This window comes from Podarcis vaucheri, assembly GCF_965113315.1.
Source record: "Podarcis vaucheri genome assembly, chromosome: 10".
NCBI lineage: Eukaryota > Metazoa > Chordata > Lepidosauria > Squamata > Lacertidae > Podarcis > Podarcis vaucheri.
Genome location: NC_138748.1, coordinates 29,977,184 through 29,989,612, shown reverse-complemented (window position 1 = coordinate 29,989,612; position 12,429 = coordinate 29,977,184). Strand labels below are relative to the sequence as shown.

General features: G+C 49.8%; 1 protein-coding gene across 1 annotated transcript in view; it reads right to left on the bottom strand.

Moving 5' to 3' along the window:
* The window catches only part of KCNMB4 (potassium calcium-activated channel subfamily M regulatory beta subunit 4), a 28,993-nt gene extending 17,572 nt beyond the window's left edge, over positions 1 to 11,421 (bottom strand). The window contains exon 1 of the mRNA XM_082241151.1: positions 10,078 to 11,421. Within this exon, the coding sequence (XP_082097277.1) occupies positions 10,078 to 10,413 (336 nt within the window). The 5' untranslated portion in view covers positions 10,414 to 11,421. The remainder of the gene's footprint in view (positions 1 to 10,077) is intronic.
* Between the last annotated feature and the right edge of the window lie 1,008 nt (positions 11,422 to 12,429).

The window sequence follows — 12,429 nt, the reverse complement described above, 5'->3', positions numbered from 1 at the left end:
GGTCTCTTGTGTCCTCATAGGTTAGCCCTATTCTGTACTGAATCCTTTTTGAAGCTGTTTTAGGTAGCACTTATTTCTAAAAAAAACAACCCTGCAGATATACTCAGACCTCAAAGGCCATATCCACAACCTCAGGTGCGTTGGGACCGGTAGTGAAGGAAACACTCTCTATATAAGGACCGATATATGTACATTATGGCGGGATGTGGGTGGTGCTGTGGTCTAAACCACTGAGCCTCTTGGGCTTGCTGATCAGAAGGTCGGCGGTTCAAATCCCTGTGACGGAGTGAGCTCCCGTTGCTCTGCCCCAGTTCCTACCAACATAGCAGTTTGAAAGCACGCCAGTGCAAGTAGATAAATAGGTACTGCTGTGGCAGGAAGGTCAACAGTGTTTCCATGCGCTTTGGTTTCTGTCACGGTGTTCCATTGCGCCAGAAGCGGTTTAGTCATGCTGGCCACATGACCCGGAAAGCTGTCTGTGGACAAACACCGGCTCCCTCAGCCTGAAAGTGAGATGAGCGCCGCAACCCCAGAGTCGCCTTTGACTGGACTCAACTATCCAAGAGTCCTTTACCTTTTATCTGTATGTACATTAGCCCTAGCAACGAAAGCAGATTCTGAGACAAAGCCCAGCGAGTTGTGGCTCAAGTTCAATGCACAAAAAGGAAGACAGGTAAGCAAATGTATTTATTTATTTTTATTTTGTAAATAAGTAAAATACTATGTCACATGTCTTCAATAGCCCAAAAGGAGAATATGAGCAACCCATGTCAAATAATTCACCTACTGCCCACCAGGAACCTGTAGGCTTCCCATTTGTGCTGAGTGGGGATGCTGGAGGCTAACAGAGAAGGGAAAAGGCAAGTGGCAATGGAGGAAACAAACCTTTTCTGTTCTGATATCCACCTGGAGTTCTGCACGCCACAATTTAAGAAGAATTGTTAAGAAGGATGTTGACATGGGCAAAAGAGGGCAATGCCACATGTAGCCTTCTGGATCCCATCAATGGTAACAAGTTACTCAGCCTTTTAAATAAGCCCACAAAAGTTACTAGCTTGGGGCGGGGGGGGGGGGCAAAGCCTCCCTCTGCTGCAGCCAGCCAGCCAGCATGGAAATGCAAACCAAGTAGTCTTCTAGCAAGTAGACTTGCAGAGGAGAAACAGAGCAATCTGTTCCAGTTCCATCAACCTGTCCAGTTTCCATGCTTGTCATGAAGAAAGGGACTTTCCTTCCTTCACGGCTAGCCTGGAAACCAAGTGGACTGGGTGGAAAGATCCATCTTGCTCCCTCCACCTTGCTCACTCACCTGCATGGGATTCCTGATCACCAATGGCTACCAGGCAAGTTGTTAATTATAAGGCAGTATTTACTTAATTGTTCCTTAAATTCTGAATACAGTCATACCTTGGGTTACAGCCACTTCAGGTTGCTTTTTTCGGGTTATGGACTGCCGAAACCCGGAAGCACCGGAACGGGTTATGTGGAACGGGTCGCGCATGCGCAGAAGCACTAAATTGTGCTTTGCACATGCACAGAAGCACCGAATCGCGACCTGCACATGCGCAGACACAGGTTGCGAACGTGCATCCCGCACGGATCACGTTCGCAACCCGAGCGTCAGTTGTACATTTTTCTTGATCCTGGAAAGGAGATTTATATACAGATGTAGGCATGGCTAATATGGATGGTGATGGGCACATTGTGGTGCAGATTTGAGCCTCCTTTAAAAAGGGTGGGTGTGTCTTCTGCCTGCAACTAGAGTGGGATTAGGCAACATTGACTCCTTTCACCTGTAGTAAAGCAAGTAAATTGGAAAAATATCTACTTTAATTGCTTTCTTTTCTGTTCCTGGATCACCGTGAGCTATCATAGAAGCCATCCTGAAAACCTAATACTTCACAAAGCAATCAGAGTTAGTGCTTTATCCATTCTAAAGAGCAGCCAGCCAGAAAGGCACGCACATTTGAATTAATAGCAATGCTCAGAAGGCACCTTCCACCAAGAAATGGTGTCTATTTCCAAAGTAAATATTATGGTGTCTCTAATTTTGTTTAAAGGCATTAATTCTCACTGTAGCACAAATAGACATTTTAGTAATGTTCAGTTAATTAAAATAATAGCTTGTCCATGTTTGTTTGGGTTTTTTGTATTCCAAGCAGAATGAGGTGGGGGGACTGGATGGGATATCTATGGGTCACTTGCTTCCCAAATCTTGTATTGTTGTTAGAAACTCAATGCATTTGCAAGTGAGTGCCCATGAACTGAGAACTTAAGGGGGGGGGGATTGGGGGGAAAGCTTGTTCATGGATGATAATGACTACCAACTCTGAGGCTATTTTATACCTCCATTGTTGGAGGTGGTTTGACCTCAAAACCCTCCCCTACCCTAGACTCTTGCCAATTCTGCCCCTCCAGCCTTGCTGCTCCATTTCCCCCTCTCCTTTGGTTTCCCACTTGCCTTCTTCATCTTGCATATCCAGTTGGGAAAGAAGCAAAATTTGGTTGCCATGCAACCAAAGGACGCAACCTCTGTTGCATCCACATTGTGCCTTCTTTGTTTCCCCCCCCTCAACCAAGAAAGATGCTTCTTATTCTCTACCTCCACCCTCATTAGCAACAAACAAAACAAAAACACAGCGGCAACGGCTTTGAAGGGTACAATGCACCTGAACAGAGTGAGAAACACACAGAGGAGTAAAACAGCTCTACTAGAATCCAGACAATAACAACATGTAAAATGAAGATCAGCTATCCTCGAGCAAGCAATGGAATGAGAATTCTACAGAAGCATGGCAGGCTGATGAAAATACATACATGGTGGGGAACTTCAGGCCTGGGGGCTGAACATGTCCTGCCAGGCCTCTCTATCTGGTCATCAGAATCCGCCCCAGGCCCCTTGCCCCAGGCCCCAGCCCTCACTGTTCCAGCTTTGCACTCTGAGTGCTCTTACCCATCTGACAGTGTTAGAAACTCAGATATATAAGCAAGGTGCCAAATGGCACCTTAAACCTAGGTTACGGTCGCCACAACATATTGTCTATTAGCCAGAGGGTTGGACTACATGGCCCTTGGGATCAGTTCCAACACTGCAGCTGTTTGATTCTGTGATCTCAACCACATTGCTTGACTGTAGCTTGTTCTTACAGCAACTCACTTGTCCCAGTATGCAAGAAGGAGAAACCCACATAGGGGAAATGGAAGTGGTATTAACTATGGACTAAGGCAGAGGTTCTTCAAACTGCGGTCACCAACCTGTCACCCAGAAATCTCCACGCGGTCACAGTTGGACCTGTGCCGGTAGCAAAATGCACCTGGCGCCTGCCTAGTTTCGAACACTGGTCTGGAATGTGTCTCTGAACTCTGATAAGGCCTTTTGCTTGCCTAGGTAGAGGATAGAGAGGGGCAGGTAAGTGTGTGGGTAAAGCTCCCCTACTGCAGAAAGGTAACATTTACATGCATTGCTCCACCAACTTCTGCCCCCGGCCTCACTTAACCAATGGCATGTGGTCCTTGGCATGTTGTGGCCCATGGGCTGAAAACCTACATATGCTCCTCTAAGGTGTGATGATCTGAAATGTTCCAGGCTGTAAAAACAAGAGAGGCCGAGCTCTGCCAAGAGAAAAATACATCTTCAAAGCCTGCTGGTAAATGGGAGGCCTCTGTGAGGTGAGGAAAGTTGGACACAGTCACCCTCTCCCGATACAAGAAACACTAACTCACGGGCAATGAGAAGCTCAACTAGTTGCAGGTCCCCTTTACCCAGTTTCATGAGTCTTGAACATAAAGTCTGAAGCATCAAAGTAGGGAGCTATAGAAACAACAGATACTGAGGAAACTAAGCCTCAATTGTGCTCCCTGTTCCACTTGGAGATGCCTCCAGTTCCAGTTAATGACCATTGTTTTTCAGGCTCTCTCTTATTTCCGCAGTTTATTTACTGAATTCTTTTTCTCCCCTTTCTTCTCATCTCTTTGTCCATTTCAGTTCACCAGGCTTCCCCTCAGGTGTGTGTTGGCAAGAGCACATGCTGAGCAATGTCCAGCAACTCCCCAGCCCTCAGCCAGCCAGCACCCCTCAGCTTGGCCCAGTCTATCAACTTGCTGCTGATCTTAGACCCATTTGCACCTGAAGTTAAAAAGGCAGAATGGTAACCCTGCTTAAAAAGTGGAGCTCACTTTTTTTAAAGAGACATGCAAGCAACATAAGAATAGCTGTGCTGGGTCAAACTAAAGATCCATCTACTCCAGCAAGCTGCTTCTCAAAGTATCCAATCAGATACCTCGACTGGGGGAAGGAAGTGAGTTGGCAGTCTCTCGAGAAACTTCTGCCCAGCTTCATGTTGCTTCATGGTATGTCCAGCCCTGTAACCACAGCTAAGCTTTGCTGCACCACTGAACAACTGGTTTTCTCTTTCCTCCTCTGCCCTGCACTGTACAGTGGTACCTCAGGTTAAGAACTTAATTCATTCCGGAGGTCCGTTCTTAACCTGAAACTGTTCTTAACCTGAAGCACCACTTTAGCTAATGGGGTCTGCCACTGCCACTGCGCTGCTGCTGTGCAATTTCTGTTCCCATCCTGAAGCAAAGTTCTTAACCCAAGGTACTATTTCTGGGTTAGCGGAGTCTGTAACCTGAAGCGTATGTAACCTGAAGCGTATGTAACCCAAGGTACCACTGTAAAGTTTTTGACTTTTTATGCTCAAAAGTCCAAACAGCCATTTATATCCATACTTGATTCTGCTCAGCAGTTTCTTTTCATTCAGGACATCACGCTTATGAGCAGCTTGGTGTTGTAAGACACCACAATCAATCACAATACACTCTTCCCAGCATTTAAATAAGGAACTTTCAGATTTGAGCCAAATATAAGGGACAAAAGAACCCACCCAAAACTTCATAGCATCTTTTTAAATGATAATGGGGCATCTTCTTTGTATCACTTTGAGGATGCATGTGCAACATGGTTGTCGCAGGAGAACAGCCATTCTAAGCCATTCTTCCAGAGCTACCCAAACAATAAGACGAAGCCATGAGCTACTAGTCACAAGATGACTAGCATCTTTCTTCTAGATTCTCACACCACACCTTTCCCTGTTCATTCTCCAACGCTGGCAGGTCGCTCCCATCAGTATAGACAATAAGTCAGATGGAACAATGGTTTGACTTGGAATGAAGCAGCTTCTGATGTTCCTAAGCACAATAGGTGTTTTTCCATTTTCTGAACCTGCTTAAAATATGTCTGTGCCACAAGGGAACGCAGCAATGATGTAAGTAAACGAGGGCAAGAAGGAGGAGAGGAAAGGGAGGGGAAGATGGTAGATGCAGGCAGGCAGCAAGGTCAAAGCTAAAGAACAAGAGAAAACAAAAGGGATGATGACAAACCCAGTCAAGACTTTGGTGTTTTTTTCTTATAGCTCAACTACCACAAGGAACAATATGTTTCTTATTTTACATCATATCAGGTCCTACCTTTAAGCAGAGTGAGGTAGCTACCTCAGGCAGCAGATACTGGGACAAGTAGCATGCCCCTGCCCCTGGAGCCATTTCTCTTGAGCTTCCTTGGCCCTTTCTATCTTCCTAAGCTGGTGACTTGGCAGTGGCAATGTTTGCTTGTTGCTGGCATGAGTTGGTGTCATGACCCTAGAGACCAGCAGTGACCAAGCCACTGAGTCAGAAACTACAGTGCCACCAGTTGAGGAGCTGGACCAGGTTCCTAGCTCTGAACACGAGGCTGGCAGACAGGCACCTGCCAAACCAGATCCCACAGCACCAGAGTCTGTAGAAGCAGAGCCAGGACCCTCATAGGCACTTCTCTGGGCCCAAGGAGCTGACTGCCTCCCAGAAAGTGCACCAGGTGAGAGACCATGCAGCAAAGGAGAAGCATCAGTCTTCGGGTCAGAAGGTTGGCCTTTCAAGAATTGCAGTTCTTCAACAAAAAGGGCAGCGCACAGAAGAGGTGGAATTGGCAGCAGACACTCAGAAGGTCTCAATTCACCTCCAGCCTTCAATGGAGAAAGTTGCTCACTAGGAGCTCTCCTTGGTGCTGAAAGAACTCAACCTGCCTTGTTCAGTGATCTCTTCCTGGGGAGCAGAACAAAACAGTTGGCTGGCCATCTTGCCTAGTCGCCTTCTCGCAACGCATCACAGATAACACTGTTGGGAAAGGCCCCTGACCAAGGAAGGAGGTCACGCACTTCCAGCAGACATTGCAGATGTGCACAGATTGCCCACTCAGCTGATGCATACTGGTGCTACCATTGCTACATTATAGCTATTGTTTGAGCAGGAACCAGTGAGCATGGTGTTGCAGTACAGGTGCTGTGCATGCCGCATGCCCCGCCTTGCATACCCTAAATTTGCCAGCTGTCCCCAAGTGCAGTGGAGGACACTGTCCTAATGCCAGGGTTGATAGGAAGTTTCAGCTGTCAGTCCAGTCAGGCTGTATGCATGGAATGAAAGGATAGCACTATCTTGTCCTTATTTTCCTAGTAGTGACAGCCTCTGCTTCGCTGCTCTTAAAAATCACAGCAACTACCTTGGATGTTTCCAAGACCTACCGGTGGACCTGATCCTGCATTTTGAGAATTCTTAGAGGCAGATCAGAGGTGAAGACGAATAGCCAGTTAGCTTATAAGAGCAGAAGTACCGGTACTAGGAAAGTGGACACACCTTCACTGCCCATCTAACGCGCTTACTGTAGCATGTACCTTCAAAACCAATAGCCCATTTAATCTGATGCTTGAGGTGGATACAGGAGGAGATAGCTATCCATTTATTTTAGAGGTTGCCTCAGGAGTAGCCATGATTCTGCCACCCACCTTTTTATTGCTTTAGCCACCATACTTTTTTTAAAAAAAGCAAGAGCAATTCATTTGCCATCTACAACTTTTGCAATGAATAATGGACAGAGAGCTTTCGCCGCCCGAGGAAAAGAAAGAAACCAGTCACACTTTTAAATTGCCACTACTAAAGAAAAAGATGGTGCAAGTAAGAATCTCAAGGCATTATCTGGATTTCATTAGCGCACATAAATTGCAGGATGTTCTTCGTCTCTCCTACAAAACAGAGCCACATTGCTGTGTGGTTTTTTTTAATATAAAACTCATGTTAATTCTCTCCCCCCCCAAGCTTGCACACTGGGTTTACAGGCCTGATGAGAACAACTGTAAGTGTACCCCCAGAAAATGTGAGGTGGAAATTTGGAAACATATGCCTCATATAGGAAACTTTGTCAGGCCACTGTTACAGGTTGCAGCTGCCTTTGGGGTATACGTTCAAGCAGCTGGGAGTTTGCAGCTGGATGCAGTGACTCAAAGAGTCCAAGTGAACCTACCTACTTGAACTGCAAGTGGATAAAAGTGCAACAACAAAAAATTACAATAGTAGCACCACCCAACATTTGGATATTCAAGTACTCAAGGTGCTTCGTGTACGCTGCCCATGTTTGCACATAGAGCAAAGCCAAACCATAGGTCAGTGCAAATGTGCGGACTCCCCGTGAGGAGATCACACCCATTTTGCTCCTCCCTGGTCCTTTTAACTCAGTGCAGCACACCAGCCAAGCCAAGGTTTGGCTTAGTGTGTCATCCAGGGATGGGATTGTAGTTAGGATTTGTTCTTGGCTAGAGCTCGTGGTTAGCAAGGAGAGAGTTTAACTGCAAGCCCAGGTTCAAACGACACACTAAGAGCCAAACCTTGGCTTACCTCTGTGTAGTGTGTGATTAAAAAATAGGGGGGGGGGAGTAAAGCAGGTGATCTACACGCCAAACCCTGCCAGGTAAATCTGTATAAACACCTCTCATATTTCAGATGGGAAGTGGTTCCCCAATGGCTACCTAGGGAGCTCGGGGCAGAGATGAAATCTGAACTGGGGACTTTCTGTTTGCAGCTTAATCCCTTTATTGCAACTGGGGGCGGGGGGGGGGATACAAATACGTTTAAGTGAGATATCTGCATCTCAGTGGACATGGCCCAAGCCTGTCACGGTTGCCTCCACTACTTCTAATAGATTCCAGTGCCTCAGGCAACGATCAATCAATTTTTGGCTCCTTCCCTGAAATTAATTAGAAATCTCCTTTCCTTTTAAATCAGGTTCTGCCCAGATTCCCCTCCAAATCCAGGCCTACTTTAACACCAAACCCTTAGCAGGCACATCCACTGCCAAGAAGAGCTGAAAGAACAAGAACAGAAATGATTTATGGGGGAAAATTTGAACATTCACACTATACAAAGAGAACAGTGGGCAATTTACTTCACCCAGTTCAGTTTTCCGATCTGTGAAATAGGAACACCAACACCTTACTTCACAAGGTTTTAAGTAGCAATAGTAATACTCCTACTTCCGTCTGCTTCTTGGGAGAAAAGCAATGACAAACCTAGACAGAACCTTAAAAAGCAGAGACATCACCTTGCCAACAAAGGTCCATATAGTTAAAGCTATGGTTTTCCCAGTAGTGATGTATGGAAGTGAGAGCTGGACCATAAAGAAGGCTGATCGCCAAAGAATTGATGCTTTTGAATTATGGTGTTGGAGGAGACTCTTGAGAGTCCCATGGACTGCAAGAAGGTCAAACACATCCATTCTTAAGGAAATCAGCCCCGAGTGCTCACTGGAAGGACAGATCCTGAAGCTGAGGCTTCAATACTTCGGCCACCTCATGAGAAGAGAAGACTCCCTGGAAAAGACCCTGATGTTGGGAAAGATGGAGGGCACAAGGAGAAGGGGACGACAGAGGACGAGATGGTTGGACAGTGTTCTTGAAGCTACCAGCATGAGTTTGACCAAACTGCGGGAGGCAGTGGAAGGCAGGAGTGCCTGGCATGCTCTGGTCCATGGGGTCATGAAGAGTCCGACACGACTAAACGACTAAACAACAACAACAGTAATATTCCTCCTGTGGCAAATAGAAGCTTCAGGTGGGGGGGACGGACAATTTGCATCAGGACCATGGTGCTGCAAGGAGGATTCAAACCTGCATGCTCATGGGTCCCAGGTCCGATCACACACACACTCCACCCCTGCAGCTATTTACAGTTTTAAAAAGATACAAGCAATGCCAATGCACTTGTTTAACATCACTTGTGGTTCAAACCCTAAGGAGCCCAGGGTGGCGAATGTACCCTCCCCTTGAAATTTATCCCCACAACAACAACAACCCTGTGAGGGAGGCTATGCGCTAAGAAAGAACGGATGTCCCAAGGTCACCGGGTGAGCTTTGCCACACAAGAGGGATTTGAGGCACTCTAACCACTACAACATGCCAGTATTGGGCAACCTTCCTTACCCGTGAGGTGTAATGAGAGGGCAGAACAGCTCTGTAAGTAACAGCGCTCTGCACACTCTCAGGAACCCCGTTATACCACATGTTCCTGCAGCGATCACAATCAGGAAAGCGGGAAGGAGGCGCAGTGAGGAAAGACATCCCCACCAGCGCAAAAGGGCAACGGCGCAAACTTTCCAAAGCTGCGCTCGCTGCGCCTCTGGCTACTCTGAAAAGAACCGGAGCTCCGGCTTCCTACTGGAGCGGGCGACTTCTAGAGCGTGGGCGGCCCAGTGGGAAGGAGGTCCTGGATTCATTCTATGGAACGGACAGGATGTTCTGGGCTCCGGGGCTGCGCTCTGGACTCGGGTCCCCGGCCAGTTGGACAGATCCCTGGCAAGCTTCTCCGGCACTGACGAATCCTCAAGAGTTGCCAGCTGTCTCGAGTCCCGGAACATCCCCGGAGCCTCCTGACCCTCTTTCTTGCTCCGAGAGTCGATCGTTGCCCGCAGAGTCCAGTGGAGACACCCGGGGACGCACGGAGGCGCAACAGGCTGCGCCTGCTTACACTCGCCCAACTCCAGGACTAGGGCACGAATCCCGCCTGTGGACCTTTCTGCGGATCCCCTGGCGGATCGGGCCGGCGAGTAACGGGGCTTCCTTTCTCAAACCCCCAACGCGCCCCTGTTCAAATCACTCCCGTTCGCCCCCCCCAACCTTTCCCCCTGGGTCCCAAGATTTCAGCGGGTTGCCCTCTGCACGTGCCCAGAGGGCGCTCCCGCTGGCGAGGAGCGCTTGCCGAGGAGGGTTCCGGGGTTACCTTGGGGTTGGCGAGCAGCTCGTGCTCGTCCTGGTGCAGCAGCGCCCGGGCGTCGGACTCGGAGTTGTTGACGTAGATCTGGAGGCAGGGGTAGAGCGCGGTGCCCTTGCAGTCGGCGCCGCACGTGAAAGTGCACTCGAAGAGCTCGCCGACCTGCTGCACCGACACCACCGTGCAGTTGGCCGCTTTGCCCTGCAGGTCCTGCAGGGCCGGGTTGAGCCAGCAGAAGCCCAGGATGAAGAGAGACACGATGCCCGTGGCGATAAGGAACAAGCCCAGCCGGATGCTCTTGTCCTCGGCTTCGGTGTACTCGTAAGACACCCGGATCTTCGCCATCGGGATCGCGGGAGGCGGCGAGCGAACCAAACGGAAAGGCGGGCGGAGGAGGAGCGGGGCGGGAAGAGGAAAAGCAGCAGAATCGGCGAGGGGTTTGGGTTTTGCTTCTGGCTCCTTCGCGTCCAAAGCGGGGAAGCCCCGCAAGACCCGCTCCGTCCCGCCGCCGCCCGTTCGATCCCAGCTGCGGGACTAGTCCTGGCCGGGCTCCAGCCCAGGGGGAGGCGCCTGGGGCCGGCGAGCAGGCAGGGAGGCTCCCCTCGCGGCGCGCCCAACAGGCCTGGCAAGGCGGGGAAAAGACCCGGGCGCGCTGCGCTGCGCTTCCCTACTCCCGAGGACAGGGGGCTTCCCCGGAGTCTGGCGGCTCGCGGCTCGCCTCCCACCGACTGGATCCGAGCTGGCTGGGAGCCTGGCGACATCTGCCACGAGGTAAGCGCCTTACGGCGGAGGAGGGAGCCGGAGCAGCCGCGCTGCCCTTGCTCAATCTCTTCCCTCCCCCCAAGCCGCTCCAGGGGGAGTGTAGGGCGGGGAGGGGGGCTCGCCATTGACAATCGGAGAGAGGGACCCAGGCAGGCAGGCAGGCGGCCCCACCTCCTCCTCCTCCTTTTCCCTCCCCCGCCCCACCCCCCGCTCCCTCATCTCCAGTGAAAGCGGACAGGGACAGCTCGGCCCAGGATTATCTCTTGTTTTAAATCCCGGAAGTGGAGCTTGATTACTCGCCCCGATTAAGGGCGTCCGCAGGGAGGCAAGTCTTGAATGGGGGCAGCGCCACGTGCGGCTCATTCAAGCGCCTCCAAGCGTGGAGGGCGGGGAGGGACGCGCGGGAGTCGCGCTGGAACGGGAGCGAGCACGTGGCTCGCAGCAGGCGCTCGCCGCCCCCTCCAGGCCGGCTTGCTCCTCTCTCCTTTTTTTTTTATGAAGGGGTTTTAGCCGCTTTAATCTCTTGGAAGAGACCGAGAAATCTCATTCAGTAATTTCTCGTTCTCCTCCCCCACCCACCCACCCTTCGTGCCCTCCACGCCCGGCTGGCCCAGCTGGCCAACCATCAAGCTCGCAGCAGCAGCAGCGACGGAAGCCACATGCGCATCCCACTTGATCTCTTGCCCCCGCGTAAAAGTTTCCAAATCTGAGCCGATGCTTCACATGTGCAATGGAATGATTTGAAATAAAGGCATGCCCGTTATAAAATATGATGGTGGTGATTTCCTGGCAAGAAAACTTTAGTATTACTCTTATTTCAAAGTGTCGCCGTCTCTTGGAATAAGGGTTTGCCTACAGGGCAGCTGGGCGGGGCACCGTGCATATTCCGCGCTCTTCTTCCGATCGTTCAAATAGCAAATCAGGTTCCCGGGCAAGATCAGCTCAAACTACACAGTCCACCTGGGCAGCAGCGGGGGAACCTCGTTTTTTCTCCCCTGCGCAATGGATAGTATCTCTCCCGAGAACGTCCCCCTATCCACGCCCTGGGCTTTAGGGCTACAGAACAGCAGCAGCCGTGGGATAAAACAACCAAAATGTCCTTAAAATGAAGGGAATCTAAAGCAACTCCAACAAACAAACACAGCGGTACCATCCCAAGAGTCTGCTCAAAAACAAAAAGCCGAATATACAAAAACCCAGTGGCAGGAATTGCTACTAGCAGTAATGAAACAGAGGGAAAAGAGATTCTGGGAACTGGTGGCCTGGGTTTAATGGAAGAGAGTTCATCACAGGACGCCTCAACTCCTGCCTCTGATTGGGTTAAATATTTCTCCAATCCAAGCCAGGGCCAGCCCAAGATGTTTTGCTGCCTGAGGCAAACCAGAAAATGACACACATTGGTTGGTTCACAGGCATGCCCATGCCTCTCTAGTGGCTGCTTTTTCCTTTTTCTTCCCTGAGGGATAGGGCTGCCATATTTCAAAAAGTGAAAATCTGGACAGAAAAGTTGTTGGGCTTTTTTCTCAAAAAAAGGAGGAAGCTTTTGAGCTATTTTTAAGGAAAATTGCCAAAAAAGGCACTGCTGACATGGCTTTTCCT